The sequence below is a fragment of the Ursus maritimus genome, unplaced genomic scaffold (assembly GCF_017311325.1).
Source record: "Ursus maritimus isolate PB19 unplaced genomic scaffold, ASM1731132v1 scaffold_28, whole genome shotgun sequence".
Classification (NCBI taxonomy): Eukaryota; Metazoa; Chordata; class Mammalia; order Carnivora; family Ursidae; genus Ursus; species Ursus maritimus.
This window is the reverse complement of record NW_024425341.1, coordinates 5,549,672-5,566,315: the sequence shown is the minus strand read 5'-3', so window position 1 is coordinate 5,566,315 and position 16,644 is coordinate 5,549,672. Positions and strand designations below refer to the sequence as shown.

Below are 16,644 nucleotides of genomic sequence, written 5' to 3'. Positions count from 1 at the left end.
GAAATAGGTGACGTGAGAGTCTCTCCCCTTTGTAAAAAAGATTTATTTATTTGAGAGGGAGAACACACATGAGGGAGCACGGGGAGGAGGGGCAGAGGAAGAGAGAGACTCTCAAGAAGACTTCCTGCTGAGCATGAGCCCGATGCGGGACTTGAATCCATGACCCTGAGATCATGACCTGAGCTGAAAACAACAGTTGGATGCTCAACCACCCGAGCCACCCAGGCACCCTGAAAGGCCCTTTTTTGACATTCCTTTCCCCATAGGCGGTTACATTTTCAGACATTGGGGCTGTTTATTGCACTGAAAAAAATGAATGAATAAAATAAGGTAATGGAAGTATTTTCAAAATGTCCAGGTCAAAGGGGCTACAGCAGGGTGCAGACTCAACGGACACCTGCTCTGTGGTGCCCACTACAGGAGGAGATTGGGGGGGGGTCCACTGAGGAAGCACCTAGGAGTCTGGGGATAAAAGAGTGGGATCAGGGCAGAAATTGTAGTCTAACGGGGGCCAGGTCCTGGCCGGGGCAAATGTGGTAGTAAATGGGGCTCCCAGTGAAATATAAGCATCACCCAAAGTGCACTGATGACCCTCTTCCTAGCCCAATGTGTTCTTGCCCCCCTCCAGTAAAATTGTACCCATCTTCTCAGGCCCATTTCAAAGTCCATCTCCTTTTTGATACAAGCTCCCCTTCACCTCTCCCTCCAGATGTCTTGTTCCACTAAAGGCTGACTGTGCTATTTTCACAGCACTTCCAAGAGGGATACAAGGCTGCCTCAACCTTTCAGTGACACTTGTATCCTTCTAATGAGACCCAAGGCCTTTGGCTCCCTTTGCTTCCCAGGCATCCAATACAGTAGTGCTCAGAAAATATTTGTGGCTCTGTGAGTGAGTGACTCAGGCAGGCCCCATGGGGAGTAGAGTTTTATGGGTTTTAATCTGAACCATACCATGAAATCCGAGACTTTTACCTCATTGCTCATACTGGAAACTGTCAATTGCAGTCAGATTTGCTTGGAGCCGGGTGGAATTTTGTTCCTTTTCACGATGGAAGCCATAATCTAATTTTTAAATTAAAACACATTTACATAACACCTTCTTTATGTTCCACAGTAAGCTAAACACTACAAATGTGAACTCATTCACTCTTCCTAAGGACCTGGATAGAAACTGAGGCACAGAAATGTTGTCATTTGCGCAGGGATGAAAGCTAATAAGTGGCGGAGCTGGGATTCAAACCCAGTCCATCTGGTTCCAGAGAACACGCTCCTTAAGATGCTATGTTGCCTGAAACTTATGAGTGGCAAAAATCTTCATGAGCAGAAAAAAATTGACCTTGATGTATTTATTTCAAAGGAAATTTTTTTTTTCTTGTGTTCCCCTTTCCTTCCTCATTTGAAGCAAATTGTTCTAGAGCAAAGAGCCTTTGTTTCACACCTGAGAGAACTGGTGGCTTGGTTTTGCTTTGGCAATCAAAATGGAAGAGGAAACTTGTGTGGTTTCATCACTGGTGCTTTCGGGGTGTGTGCTGCGCGCAGGGTGGTGTCCTGCTGCCCCCCTCCGTGCTCAAGGTCCCCTATTCCTAGGCTGTGTTGCCTCAGGTCCTGTAGACTTTTTAGCGTGCCTTTCCCCTACAATAGCGGGATGTAGACCAGCCTTTCCATCACTTCCGCACAGCCAGTCCCTGTCCTAGAGCCTCAAGGGTCTTCGTTTATCCTCCTCTCCGTCAAAGCCTCAACATATCTGCATCAGAATCCCCAGACACAGCCTCTCTCCGTCCTCCATCCCACGGGTGAATCCACTATGCGTCCCCGTTTCCGAGGTTTTGTGCCTGACTTTATGTATATTTAAATTATCTCCCCACGTGGGAGGCCGGCGTCAGAACCTGACAGACCTGCCATTGATTAACTGTGGGACCCAGGGCTTATTACTTAACGTCTCTGACTCTCGGTTTCCTCATCGTGAACGGGATTGATACCCGTACGGTTGCTCTGTGGCTCAAATGAGATCAGGCAGGGGCTGCACCGGCACGCAGTAATTTTCATAGGTCCCCTTGGCATTATTTACTTAATATATGCTTGTCTGTTCCCATTTTTTCCCCAGCGCACCCTCCCGCTCTGAAGGCAGGAAGGGCGTCTTTGCGTCACACTGAGAAAGTCCCTATAATCCTCGTTAAAACGTCCGGCGCCAGTGGGCTCTTCTGGCACATTCACGACACCCCCTGAAAATCGTTCCTTCTTCAGACCCCAACCCTAAACTTTCACCCTGCGGCCCTAGAAAGGCTAAGGGTTCACGATCCGAGGGAGGCCCGGCTGAAGTCGCTGGGTGGGGCTCTGGGAAGCAGAAATGGGGTTCAAGGGGGAGCCCGCGCTCCGGCTCGCCTCCCTCGTTCCAGGATGCCCTCAGCCCCGGGCCCCTTTCCGGCTGCGGACACCTGCTGCCCCGGGCTCGGCGTCGGAGGCAGACCTCCTCTGCGCGGCTGTCTCGGCGGCCCGCGTCCCACCTGCGCGGCCGCCGACGCCGACGAGGTGGTCCCGGCCCGGGCCTGGCCCGCCGCCACCAGGGCAGCCTCCCGGGCGCCCCGCCCCCGCCTCCTCCGCGCAGCCCGCGGCGCCCGGCCGCGCCCCCTCCCACCCCGCGGCGCCCCGGCACCCCTCTCCTCCCCCGGCGGGCTCGGCGGAGCATTGTACTCACATCCGGGGCTGGGTTTTGCTTTAATGCGAAACGTAATTAACCCGGAAAAAAGAGCCGAGAGACAAGAGAGAAGGAGGGGTGGGGGTGAGGGGGAGAAGAGCGAGAGGAGCGAGAGGCACCGAGAGTTTGGCAGCGAGATAAAGAAATCCCCCGAGAGCGACGGCCCGGCCGGCCGGAGAGACGCGTCCCACCCCGATGTAACCCATCCTGCCCGAGCCCTGGCCGCCGCACGGCGGGGTAAGTGGGGCGGCCTCGCGGGCCGGGGCGCAGAGAGGCGCAGAGGGGCGCGCGGGGGCAGGCGCGGCGGGGGAGCAGGGGGAGCAGGGGAGCCCGGGCGGGAGCGACGAGGGCGCGCGGGGGGGGGGCGGGTGCGCCTGCCCTGGTGGCTGACGGCGGAGGGAAAGGTCGCCGCAGCCCCTGGGCGCCTCCTGTAGCCCCCGGGAAATCCCGGAGGGCAGCCCCTCCTCCCATCTTCTGGAGCGTCCGGGGTGGCCAAGGTCGTCACCGCCAGGGGTCGGGCTGCGGGGGTGGGGCCGCGGGAAAGGGGGCGGGTGTTCTGCTGAGCTGCATTTTCTCACGTTTGCAGCGGCGAAACTTCTCTGCGGGTTCTGGCGCTGGAGCACCGGCCTCGCAACGACTGCCCCGGGCTGCGGGTAGGGGAGGAGAGCGGAGAACGTCCCAGGCAAGTCCCTTGGGCTCGGATTGGGCCATGGAGCCTCGTTTTTCTCTTCCCCTGTTACCTTATTACGTGACAGGCCTACCGTGCTCCCCTAGGGAGATCCCTTCCTTTCCCCTGGGTCCAGCCCGGGCCCTCGGGCTTCTGGAACTCCAGGCTAGGGGGGTGACTTGAAGGAAAACTGCCCTAAAACGCAGGTTCGGTGCCAGATTGAGAAAGCACCCTTGAGAGAGCTGTCTGTCTCTCGCTCTCACCAACTTCTTCCTCACCTTACACGCTTCCCTTTTCTGCTCTAGTTCTAAGATTGTTACTTCATCGAACTAACAAAAAACCGAAAAATAAATTAAAAAAAAAAAAAAAAACAAAAAAAGGGAGGAGGAAAGGTGCAGAAGAGGCCGTGCAGGAAGGAGAAGTGTGCAGGCACCTCCAGAGAGGAGGCTCGGCAGGGCCACCTCGACTTGGGCCTCACGCATCTCCTCCCCCAGGCTACCCCCCCCCCCCAGCCTTTCGCCTAAGGTTTCCTTCCTTCTCTGTGAGTTTGGGTTCTAGCTGAATCTTCCCCTTCTAACTCCTTCTCCCGCTCCTCCTCTTTTCTTTCTTTAGGACTCCAAATGGGGTTTTCCAAAGGAGCGTGAGCAGCAGAATAGAGGGAGGGGAAAAGCCTGCTACCAGGACGCCAGCTGTGGCTCTTGGAGGCACCTCAGCCTGCTGTGTGGTGGTCGCACTTGGGCTGAAGTTCCAAAACTGTGCTCGTGTTCTTCATATATCCAAGGCAGTCTCCTTTCTCCTCCTTTCTGGAGCTTCATCATTTTTCTTTGTTTGGTGGCAAAACCTTCAGAAACAGTGAAACCAAAGGTCTGGAAAGAATTGAAGTGTTTGTTTTCTGTTCCACGGTTGCATTCAGTTGACATGTAATGGGTAACAAGGATATGAAAGGCAGTAACCAAGTAAGCAGCCTCTGTCTTCAGGGAGCCTACAGTCGAACGGCAGACACAGGCTGTGCACGAGTGCCTCGAACACAAAGTGGGTTGCTAAAATAGAGATCCGGCATGCTTTGAAAAACTAGGGGAGGCTTTTTGGAGAGCACCATCGTTTCCGAGATTTGTCTTCTCCATGTGTGCCGCCGGAAAACAATGACTTTTGCCATAGCAGAAGTCTAGCTCATAGTCTAGACTCTATGGCCAGGGTCATGTAGGACATCTTCTAGGTGCTAAGCAGATGTTTGTTGAATGAATGAATGAATGAATGAATGGCTGCAGGGACATTAATTGTTTGCACCTGTCCTGATGGAAGGGCAAAGAACAGTGTGGCAGTACCTCAAGCTTATCGAAATTCAGTTCACTGAGCTGGTGCATGAGGGTTTCCTCTGGATGTTGTCTTTAGACCTTGTCTCCTTTTTGTAAACCCCACTTTCTACAGAGTGTCTGTGGTGCCCCTGGTGGTATTTCAGCTAGTTGATGCTGGGAGCCTAGCTCACCTCCCAGATGGGGGTCATCACCTAGGTATTGATTTGCAAACCACCTGCTCCTGGGTAGAGAGTTTGCAAGCCCTTCTTTTCCCTCCTTGGTGCTTTCTTCTCTCTTCTGTAGGAGGAAGTAGGGCCTGCATGTCCCATCTTGTCATCCTAGTCAGCTGAACCATATTGAGCTCTGTATTTTACTAAGGTTAAAATAAATCCTGAAGACATGCAGGTTTTGGTCGGTGCCTGCCTATGGAGAAATTCTGCAGAAAGTGGGAAGGGAGAAAGATTAGCTCGTTTAGTCAAATCCTCCTAACAGCCAGCTCTCCTGCTTGCTTGTTGGGTGTTTCCTGAAAGTGCTGGAATGCTCTGAAGACCCAAACAGCAGGTGCACGGTCTTCATGGTGTGCCTCGAGCTGGCACGTCATTGATTTCCTGTCTTCTTCATGAGGCAGGTGGACAGAGGACTTGGAAAAGAGGGTCTGGGTGCTGGCTCATTGCACTGCCCCGCCTCTTCTGTCTTTCTGCCCTGAGCAGTTTGGGTTGCTTTACTTTCAGTTTTCCATTTGTCTTAGTGAGCTTGGAGAGGACTCCTGCAATCTAATCTGTTAGGCTTTGGAAAGGAAGGAAGCAGAGCAAATATTATAGTGTGACAGCCTATGGGGAGAGAAGAATCCTAGCCCTACCCAGTATAAGCCCATCATCGAGCCAGGGAATTGGACAGGGTGGGGAGATAGGGCAGCTGAGAGGTGGGAGGGATGGGGTCCCTTCCTTCCTGTTCTTAGGAGGCCTTGGTTGGTGCAGTGGGACTATAAATGGAAGACTCCATTGACCTGTGTTGCGAATCTTGGGTTGCTCTGCTCTCCCATCCCCTAGCCGCTGCTTTTATTCCCATCCAACCTTTTAGGCTTTATAATTTATCTCCTTTCTGCAGAGGATTGAAAGCTGAATTGAGCTCTTTCACTGTGGAGGTCGCAGTGCTGCTGAGGCAGGAGATCCTGACACTGCCCAGTGTGGGCCAAAGGCTTTCAGCTTTGGGCCTGTGGGGTGCCTTTCTGCCTGCAGAGTCTGACAGCTGAGATGAAGAGGGTGGGACACTAGGTCCGCTTGTCCTTACACTCTGAGAAACACTATAGTTAAAGGGCAAAGGCCAGGATTTGCTGTGCCATCAGCTAGGACTGAAACTTGGCCAGCCACTTGCAGAGGGGCTCTCCCACGTTGGGATGCTTCCACGGGCAGGAGCAGGAGGCAGTGCCGAGTCCCTTCCCTGGAGCCTGAACTGCTGGCCTGGCTTCTGTTCACTTTTGGGATAGCCTGGCCAACATGGGTCCGTGCATCTCTTGGATTTTTTTTTTAAACCTGCTGGAGAATTTCAGAGATAGAAAATATGATGGTTCTTGGAGCAGAGGGAAGAGTAAGGGAAGTTTATGCCTTTCTTTGTGAGAGATTGTAGTGTTCCAGCCTTTTCTTTTTGACACGTGCTTATTGATATTTGAGGGGTAGAGACGGCCGAGCAGCTGGCTGCCCGTAATCAGCAGCTTTGCGGTAGTAAGGATAATCACATACCCCTGCTAGGCACTTCACACACACACACACACACACACACACACACACACGTCGTAACAACGACATTTACCCAGTGCTTCTTCCTCTCACCAGAACTCCTGGTAAGCACTCGTCACGCGTTACTTCATTTAATCCTCGCAGCCACCTTTGAAGTAGGTAAAGTGATTCTCTCCATTTTGCAAATGAGGAAACAGGCCCAGTCTAAAACACACACTCTTTCACTTCACTCTCCCACATCGATGGGTGACTGAAATCAGCACGCCCTTTCTTTGGTCCTCTTCTTGCAAGAGTTTCGACAAATGCACTCACGTTGGTTGCTGTCACCTGCACATTCTCTTTGCCACACCCAGCTCCTCCTCCTCCCCTCCTCCTTAGACAGACGCACTTAGGCCACTTACAGTGTCCCCCAGCACTTTGCAAAAGGCTAGTAGATAGGAGAAACCACGATGTTATCTTTTCAGTTTTCTGCTGCCCACGTTTCAGCGGGTCAAGTTTTAAATGAAGATTATTGCTCTGGATTCCTGTTAGGAAGCCCTGCAGTGAAACTGAATTCACTGTGTCTCCCAACCTTGGCAGGGGGAACTGCCACAATTCTGAAAGTGGAGATCTCAGTGTTTATAGGCTAATTTATAAACCAGGTGAGGCTGCTCGCCTTTGTGATCTCTTGTGGAGCCTTGAGACATGGGAAGGCCTTTGTCTCCCCCTGGCTCCAATGATCACATTTTCTGTGACCATAGGTGAAGCCGCTGTTAAGAGAGGTCGTGACTATTTAAAATATTTTTGTTGCTTTTGTCATCTTTATTGCAGCGATCCATGTTCAGTTTCCCCAGGCTTCTCCCTGAAATGTGTCCCCTTAAAAATTCCTTCTTGAGTGTCTTTTGCCCTCCTCTCCAAGTTATAGGGTCCGGTACGGGTTGGGCTATCTGTATCATGGGGGCACATTTTCTTAACCTCCCTGTTGCTGTAGATGTTTGCATTTTTCACTCTGCACTTCCGCTGGGAATAGGTTCTCTCTCTCACATTACTCTGCTGCCTTAAAACTATTTGGAATTTGTTCTTATGACACTTTCAAAATGCAGTGACAGTTCAACAGTAGGAGATAGACGCTCCCACACTTTCTAAGTTATAATCTTTGCTCTATTCCCAAGGATGTGTTTTGCAATAGCTACGTCTGTGTCTTGTGGTTTTTGCTGGGCCCTTGGCATTGCTGAAACCCTGCACTACACACTTATGTGTGCTGCAGATTTGCACATAGGTGAAATCTGTTCAAATGGCCTGTGCGTATTCTAGCAATAGCTGAGCGACTGCTCTTAACCTCCTCACCCCGGTTCCTGTCTGCTGTAGTACAGTCCTCTGAGACCTCTGATGTCATTTCCTGATAAACTTTCTCCTGTCGAAGTTTAGCAATTTCCTGTTGGCATCCCTCTCACTCACCAAGGATGCTGCTGTCTCCGGTTTCCACCCTAGCAGGGTAACAAGACAGGAGATGGCCTATTGCATGTCCCACCACATGGCGAGAAACACCTTCTTGACTTTTTCTGGAGCAAAATCCCTGAAATGCCCTGTCCTGCCAATGCAAAGTAACATGAAAGAAAAATCTCCAAATGTAAAAAATGAATTAATGTTTTTTTTTCATACTTGTACCATCAGAGGTTACAGTAGATGGTTTCATAATGGGGTCAATATCGTTTAAGGCTCTATCTCTGTTATTGCTTTCCTTTTTATTTGCCTCAAAAGTGTCAGAATGGTCAAGCAGATGAATCTCCCTTATTTCACTCTATTTTTTCCTGTAGCTCCAAACTACACTAGCGATCTTAAAAATAAGATATCCAAGGGGTGCTGGGCTGGCTCAGTTGGTAGAGTGTGTGACTTTTGATCTTAGGGTTGTGAGTTTGACCCTCACATTGGCTGTAGAGATGCCTTAAAAATAAAATCTTAAAAAAAAAAAAAATCCAATACAGCAAACTATAGCTTTTATGATGTAATAACTCTAAAGTTTTCTTTAAAAAAAATCTATTTATCCATCTCTTCATTCATCTGTTCAGCCATTTAGTTAAAAAATGCCAGACCTGTCTCCAGAGTTTTAAAAAGGAAAATTCCATTGGGGGTCTTTGTCAGGGTTTCTGCTTCCTTTTCCCAGAACACTGGGCACGGCGTGGCTTACGTGCTATAGCGGTAGAGGAATATAATATAATGATTGACGTGGGTGTGAATATTGAGTTGGCCTCAAGGACAGGGGCTCCTCTTATGAAGACAAGAGAGTAAGGAACCAAACCTGCAGGGGAAAGAATGAGCCTCTCTAAGAGGCTGTTGCAATAAGAAGTATGAAACCCAAACTCAGCTAGATTGGAGAGTGCCAAAGCCCTCTGGGTAGGTACCTGGCTCTTGGGCAATTGTGATGGGTGGGATCGTGCTTTATTAGGTTTAAGACTTTGGGGCGCCTGGCTGGCTCGGTCGGTGGAACATGCAACTCGTGATGTCGAGGTCGTGAGTTCAAGCCCCACGTTGGACGTAGAGCTTACTTAAAAAAAAAAAAAAAGACTTTGAAACACCAAAAAGTCCCAAGAGAGCTATAATTGAGGCAAGGTTTTGCTTGTTTGTGGACTCTGGAGACTTGACAAATTTATTCTCAGCTTCACAATTTATACACTGGGGTCAGGGTGTGTGTGCAGTTAAATAGCTTTCCCACCTGCTGAATAAAGGAACACACATTCCCTGTAGAACATTCAGAAAATATACAGAAGTAAATAAAATTCACCCATAACCCGTAGTTAGTATTTGGGTGTCTATATGTCAGTCCTTTCCTATCCAAATATAGAAATACAAAAATAATATTTAAGGGATTGAGATCATATTGTAAGTCACATGATATATTTAAAAAACTTATGATATGGTGACTTTCTCCCTAATTCATTTAAAATTCTTTGAAAACATAGTTTTTAATGATTGTGTAACATTTCCTTATGTAAATGTGCCATAATTTATGTAATTATCCCCTAATCATTGGGACATTCAAGGCATTTCCAACTTGTTGTTATGAATTCTACTGCAGTTGCCTTTTTAAAAATTTTAATCTTTATTTCCATCTTAGTTTATTTACTTGGATGCAATCCTAGAAGTGGAATTACTGGGTCAAAGGGTATGAACATTTTTAGCTCTCTTGTTACCTGTTGCCAAATTGCTTTCCACAAAGGTTCATACTCCTGCCCTGGGTGTGTAAGAATCCTAAGACATCTTTTAAGTAGAGGACAGTTGTTTCAAGCAGCAATCCTCTCTACGTATTCTTGACCCTCTAGTGCCTCTGTCTACCATTGCTGTGTCATCTTCCTCCGGGTCTTGGTCCCAGCTGTCTCTTTTATATTAATGAGCCTGATGAAGATGTCAATTGCCTCAATTCCTAGGGGACAGTTTTATTATTATTTTTTCATGGCTTAAATCTTCTCCAATAATGGAACCTAAGACATTGAAATGGGTAGTCAAGGAGATATTTTGGGCAGATACCTCCCTTCACCTCATTCTAAGGTGGGAAGCCCTTGACTATTCTCATGAGCTTCCTTTGGTCAACTGGCAAATGTTGGCGAGGAATCTTGGTTTAATTGACATTGAACCCATTTTCTGTTGCTGATCGGTGGGTAACTCAATGCAAACTCACTTTTTGCTCAAAGTCTCCCTTTTACCATAAATTAAATATCTGACATATTTTCAAGTGCAGGGCATACTTAGGAACTTATACACTGAAGAACTCTGAATCATCAAACTTTCCTCTTTTCTATTTTACTCTTCATTAGAATACGATCTTCGGTTATTTAGATTTATGTGAGGCCATGTTTTGGTTTGGTGTGATGAGTGTATGTGTGTGTGTGTGTGAGAGAGAGAGAGAAAGAGAGAGAGAGAGAATGCATTACTGTGTGTGCACATCATTTGATTTGCATATTACAAGGTCCAGGAAGGAAGACGAAGCAGGAAGCAAACGTGAAAAAATGTTCAGCCTCACTAGGCATAGTTATGTATTTAAAACTAGCAACAGTTGAAAATGAGAACATTCAGTGTATATAAGATTATAGAGACGGTAACAATATATTGCTGACTGCAATGTAAACAGAATACTTTTAGCAAGCAGTTTTGTAATAGGTCTCAAGAATTGTAAAAGGTCATTACCTACGATCTAGTCATATTATTGCTTGGAATTTGTGTATGTTGTTTCCATGTAAAAGAAGCAGCAAAGCATGAAAATAAGAATTTTCACAGCATTATTTATAATAGTGAAGAATTGAATGTAATCTAACTGTCTAATCATAGAGAAATGGTTAAGTAAATGATAGTAAATGCAGTTCAGTAATGTTATGCAACCATTAAAAGCAATGATTATAAAGACTATGTAGCAACATGGAACATGTTTATGGTATAATTTAAAAATTTAAAAAGGCCAATTACGCGGAGAGGGGCATGAAAAAGCATGCAAAAATGAAAATGATTACTTAGAGTGAATTTGTTTTAAAATTCCAGCATTGTTAGAATGTGATTTCTGCACCAAAAAAAGAGGAAAATTCTAGGGAGGTTTGGCAACCTTTGGAAAGAGGGTACTGAGTGGGGTGGGCCAAGGTCCTATCCTGCACAAGTCTTCCGTGCTCTTTGTCACCAATGTGTTGTCGAGACTCCGCAGTTAGTTGCTAGGATGTTTCATTATGCTCTTAGAGCAGAGGTGAAGGGACTTGCCTGGGAGAGGGCTATCTGATGCTGCCCCCCAGCGAGAACACTCACGTGTTGTCCCGGGAGATGGGGAGGAAGCCATTGTCAGGGTAGGGGGCCTAGGACAGGGCCGGGGGCAACTCCTGGGATAGAGCACCCTACGTCACCCTCCGTGCAGTAGTTTATACTGGGGAACTTGGATTAAAGTGAAATTTAAGATAACAAGTGATTTTAAAGAGTCAGAAAACAGGCTAAAACTATATAATTGGAGGGTTGTAGAAAGAATGGTACAAAGCTTTGCCTGGGTCTTGGTAGGGGAATTTGGGGTGACAGTGTGTATGTGTGGATCAAGGTGTTTCTCTCCCCTTATGACTCGGTTACTAGCACTTCCCTTTCTCCCCTCACTGCCCTAGGGGCAGTGCATGGGGTGTTGTTGGGGCTGGGCATGGGGTGGCAGAGGTCACTGGATTAGGGGGGGGCCCTTTCCAGGAAAAAGAGGAGCCAGGGGGACTTGGAAGATGGTGGTGGCAGGTTGAAGAGCAGAGAGAGAGGGTTGGGGGATCAGAAACAGCAAGGCTCCCCATCCAAACTTTAGCCTCTGTTCTGACCAGGGATGAAAAGTGGGGTCGGAATGAACTGACAGAGGATTGGGGTTTAGGATGTCAGGTTTGTGTTTGGTGTGCCATCTTTAGAGTTTGCTTCTGTGTGGGCCGGCTAGGCATAACAGCATTTTCCTGTGATGCTTGGTTTTCCTGCAGCCCATCCTTCTCCCCTGCCTCCCACATTCTTGATGAGCTCCGTGACTCAGCTGCTTCCAGGACATCCGAGCAGCTTTTTTTTTTTTTTTTTCCTGGAGATAGAACCACAGTCAGGAGAAGTAACCAGAATTCTTTTTGTTCTCCTTCCTTTCGACACATGAGGATTCTCTCCCACCCATAGATCCATGGAAATGGGAAGCCCCCTCAACAAAAGTAGACTGTTGGAGGATTGTAGACAGTGTCTTCTCTAGCCTGTGACCTGACAAAAATGCTGGCACTGATTAATCCTGTAGGCTGAGAAGGGAACATTTGAAAGCCAGCAGTAAGCTGCATGCCGTGCTTACCAACCGGGTCTAGAGACAGTCAGCTTGGTTACCCCACTGTAGTTTATATGCTTTCTCTTAGAGATGTCCCAGGAGTGGCAGCAGTCCTGAAACTTCTGGAAATTCTGTCTCTGTGGCTGGGCTGGCATCAAGGGAATTTGCCTGGTTTTCTTGGGGGACGGGTGAGCTCCCTCATCCTGACTGGGCAGCTGTGCATGGGACTGTGCATGGGATGTGTGCGACATCCAGCCTTTCTGCAAGGGACTCCGATTTTCCCTTACTGTCTGGGGGGAAGCTGCATCCTTTCTCAGGGGTATGCTCCTTGCCAACCAACTCCAGGCCTCCTGCCTTCCCGTCTTTGACCCAGTGTCAACCAGAAGACTTGAAATTCTGCCCCTGCTGCTTGTTCCTAATTCTTGGCTCAGGCCCATCCTTCCCCTTTCCGGGCCTCACCCTTGCCTGGCTGTGGAACCACAGCTGGGATGGAAGGTTCGCTTGGAAAGCACCGGGAGAGCAGGGTCCGGCTGCAGAGACCTGTGACAGCCACGCTGCTCCTTGGCTTCATGGTCCTCCACTTCCACCATGTTGCTTCTTCCTTCTTCTCTGCCATCTTGCCACGTTTTCGCCTTTTCTCGCCTTCTCTTTTACTTCTCCTTTCCTTCCTTTTAGGTGTGCTGTTTCACTTTTGTCCTGTTTTTCTGCCTTCTTCTATTCTTTTGTCCCCCATCATTATCCAGCAAGTAGCTGTGGGCCCCCCCATCCATGTCCCTTCTGTCATCCGTCCCCATCCGGGATCTGGCCTGATCTTAACCTGCAATCAAGGATTCATTGTTCACTGGTGTCCTTGTGTGTGTGTGTGTGTGTGTGTGTGTGTGTGTGCCTGCACGAGGGTACTTTTTTCTTGGGCAGCCTCTCCACAGTGCCAGGCCCTGTGGGGGTGGGAGAGAACAGACCACGCCACCAGTCGCCACCCTTCGAGGAAGCCTAATCTCATGGGAATGTGGGACTGGCCTCCCCTGGGCCTGGACAACTCTGGGTGTGGCATCTTGGTAGCTTACTTGCTGACCCAGCGTCGTGGTGCATGCATGACCTCAAGCCAGCTGGCTCCCCACTTTGCTTAGGGCCTTGGTGGGCTTGGGTCCTAATAGTGAGTTTTGCCTGTTGAAGCCAAGCAGAGCCCAGGGGTGGGTGGTGTCTGTCCTTCAATGTCAGAATGTCACGTGGTGTTTTCTGAGCCTCGTGGGCTCTTGTTCCACCTGTACACTGTGTTGTGACCCGGGCTGGGTGTAATTGCTTATTGGAAGGTGCTCATTCTCCTCAGGGCAGAGAGTAGAGCCCCTGCCCTGCGTTCAGCTCTTCAGAGAGTCAGAAGGAAATCACGAGGAGAAAGGAGGCTGGCTTGAAGGTAAAGCTTGTCTCTCATCATCAGAGACCCTGTTGGAGTCAGTGGAAGCGTTCGTGGGTTGGGGCCTTCTTCTGATCCCTCATCTTACAGATGCAGAAACTGAGGTGCAGAAAGATTAAATAGCTTGCAGTCACACGCTTAGCCCTTAAGGCCTAAAGCTGGAATTAGAAGCCAGGCCCCTGATCTAGGCTTATTTCCTCTTTATATGTAAAGTTGCCCCAGGCTCTGCTCGGCACACTGTGGAACCTCAGGACACTTAGTTGAGTGCCTGCTGATGCGTTTTGAACAGAATTGATAGAGGTTTCCATGGTCTGGCTGGGGTGGGACACTTGGTGCCCTGGGGAGGGAGGGCCGGTGAGAGAGATAGCCTAGCTTCTCAGAGGTGAGTCAAGCCAGAGTGAGGTTCCTGTGGGTCCGGAGGCAGGGCACGCCTCACCTTCCTCATCAGCTCCCTTCGTCCTGCCGTGCAGGGTGATGTGAGCAGAGCCCAGGAATGCCTTATGTGGATCGACAGAACCGAATCTGTGGGTTCCTGGACATCGAGGAGAATGAGAACAGCGGCAAGTTTCTGCGGAGGTACTTCATTCTGGATACCCAGGCCAACTGCCTTCTCTGGTACATGGACAACCCCCAGGTGAGAGGCTGCGTGGGAAGGTGGCAGGGGGGCTGGCTGCCTGGCATCGCCTGGGAGGAGTGCAGGTGGGATTCGCCCCAAGGGCTTCCGCTCCTGTGGGTAGCATCAAACTGGTAGTCAGTGAGGAGGGGAAAAACCCCACAACACACACACACGGAACCATCCCAGATATTAGCTTGAGGAAAAAGAAGCTCATCTCTCCTGACCCTGGCGGTCTGGTATCTTTTCTTGCACTCAGAAATTGAACACTCACAGAAGTCCAGGGCAGGCTGGCTGGGCTGGTTCCGGGCTCCAAGGCATGGCTTTCTTTCTTTCACCAATCTTGTTATGGCTGTGGCCTCATGGCCACTCCTGTTCTTCCAGTCTGGGGCCCCTCCCTGGCAGAGAATGTGGCCTGGTTCCCCGGGCTGGACAGATGTTGGACTACTTTGGTCTCCTGCATCAGGGAGTCATAGAATCCTGGGTTGGAGGTGACTTTGGAGGTCACCTAGTTTTGCTTCTTCATGCTACAGATGAGAAACTGAGTCTCAGACATTGGAATTGACTTCATCAAGGACATGGCCAGAATTAGGTGACTTGCCTAGCATTTTGTGGCAGTCAGGCACAAAGATAGGGGCCCCCCTACTTTCTATTCCTGGGCCTGGGAACCCCTGGAGTTGTCACTGGTATGGGAAAAAGTCTCAAGTCTTTTTTTTTTCTGGTGCTATGAGTGCTGCTGGCTCTTTCCTTCCCACTGCCCTGGAGCAGTTTGGTGGACTGAGGCCCCAAAGATTGGCAGGGCCCCTGAACGTCAAGTTCACGGGTCACGGCCATGTTGCGGCAGGGAGGGGTGTGGGGCTGAGATCTGGCCTGGTTGAGAGACTTGGGAGGAGGAAAGTCTGAGTGTTAGGGGATGGATTTGTGCTTTAGGATGTGCAGTGGGAAAAGATTGCTGTGAGCCTCTAGTCATTATCCAGGGATGAACCCTCTAGAGGCCTTTGGCATTTGTCCTCCGGATTTGATGGCTGAGAGAAAACGCTGTTGATATGGAAAATACACACAGGTTAGCTGCCACTAGTCACATTCTCCAGGAAAGACTTAACTCTAAATAGAACTGTGCCCCATGTGTCACCCCGCATCCCTGATGACCCTTCTGTTAATTATTTTCATCGGAAGTGCTGGGCTTGCAGGATGAAACCTACATAATGACACTTACATCCTTGACTTGGCCTGGAATGCTTGCCACTGATAATGTTTTGGTCTTGGGTTTGCCTTCTGGCCCTACTCTCTCATTTTCCCTGCCTTTGCTCTGTACAGGTGCCCACAGCTGGGTCAACAGATCCACTGTGGAAGGAAGTAGCCCTGTTGGAGGAGCTTGGGATCAAGTCTTTGTTGCTGTAGACTTGGCTTCTGGCATGCCAGGGGTGAGCCTGGAGTGACTCATGGTCTCTGGGTCTTATCTTTCCCTTTCCCTTTTTCTCCTCTTGTGTACCTTCTCTCACTCACCTGTCATATTAGCTAGGGTAATTCGAAAGTATTTTTGTCTTGACTTACTTGCTTACCGCCATGTTTCCTGCTAGGACTGTTCTTAATCCAAAAGCATTTGCTTAGGGAATCCCGACTAACTTTTGGCAGCCACCTCCCCTGAGAGCTGGACCCTCCTTTACATCCTGGACCACAGGCCGAGAGCCTTGCTGTCCGTGACATATCGCCCAGGGCCACATTGTCGCCATCTCAGATTTCAGAAGTTGCCAGTTGTCAGGATTTCCCTTGCTCTGTCCTGCCCACTGATTTGACTGTTCTTTGGTTCTAGAATCTGCACTGACCTCGGATGCTCCGCCTTGGGCTGCCTCACTGGGCTCTCTGGGGTCAGTCTCTGCAGCAGGTCCTACCCTGCTTAGGGAGCCTCCTGCCTTTCCCTGATGACTCAGCTCTCAGGATGCTCTTGCATCTAGAGCCTTCTTTGAGTTTGAGTTACCAGATAGAACTCGTGGCCACTACTGGGGAGTCTTTACATCTTTCCTGAAAGCAGAGATTTCAGCTGGCTTGGCCTATGCTGAAAAAAAGCACAGTCTTGCTTGTGACAGAGCAATAGTTCCGAACATTGTACTCCTTCCGTCATTGGCTTAGCTCTTCATTGTGTTACTGGCCAAATAGCCATTCTAGATTTGAGAGTGGCTATTTTTATAAGTCGTAAAGTAGTATTAGTGAACATTTATGACTGTGTGGCAAGCACTGTTCTAAAGCCTTCAGTGGGTTTTCATTTCATTCTGACAAGTCTAATTGGTAGGTATTGTTGTCCTCATTCTAAAGGTGAGGTGGGTGAGGCAGAGAGGGGAAGGATTTGCCCACAGTTACACAATGAGAGAGCGGCAGAGCCGGCACCCCGACGCTGGCAATCTCTGACTCCAGTTCCCCTGCCTTTATTGCTGATAATGAGACCATCATCTTAATGTTGCT

The 16,644-nt window shown here is 49.2% G+C and overlaps 1 protein-coding gene across 3 annotated transcripts in view; it reads left to right on the top strand.

The window, feature by feature from the left end:
* Positions 1-2,645: 2,645 nt before the first annotated feature.
* The window catches only part of PLEKHA2 (pleckstrin homology domain containing A2), a 59,596-nt gene continuing 45,597 nt past the window's right edge, over positions 2,646-16,644 (top strand). The window contains exons 1-3 of one of the 3 annotated variants that reach the window (XM_040643233.1): positions 2,650-2,932; positions 3,282-3,377; positions 14,042-14,205. In XM_040643233.1, the coding sequence (XP_040499167.1) occupies positions 14,065-14,205 (141 nt within the window). In that variant the 5' untranslated portion in view covers positions 2,650-2,932; positions 3,282-3,377; positions 14,042-14,064. Of the gene's footprint in view, positions 2,933-3,281; positions 3,378-14,041; positions 14,206-16,644 lie in introns of those variants that run through there. The other 2 variants (XM_040643234.1, XM_040643236.1) reach the window with 2 other exon arrangements.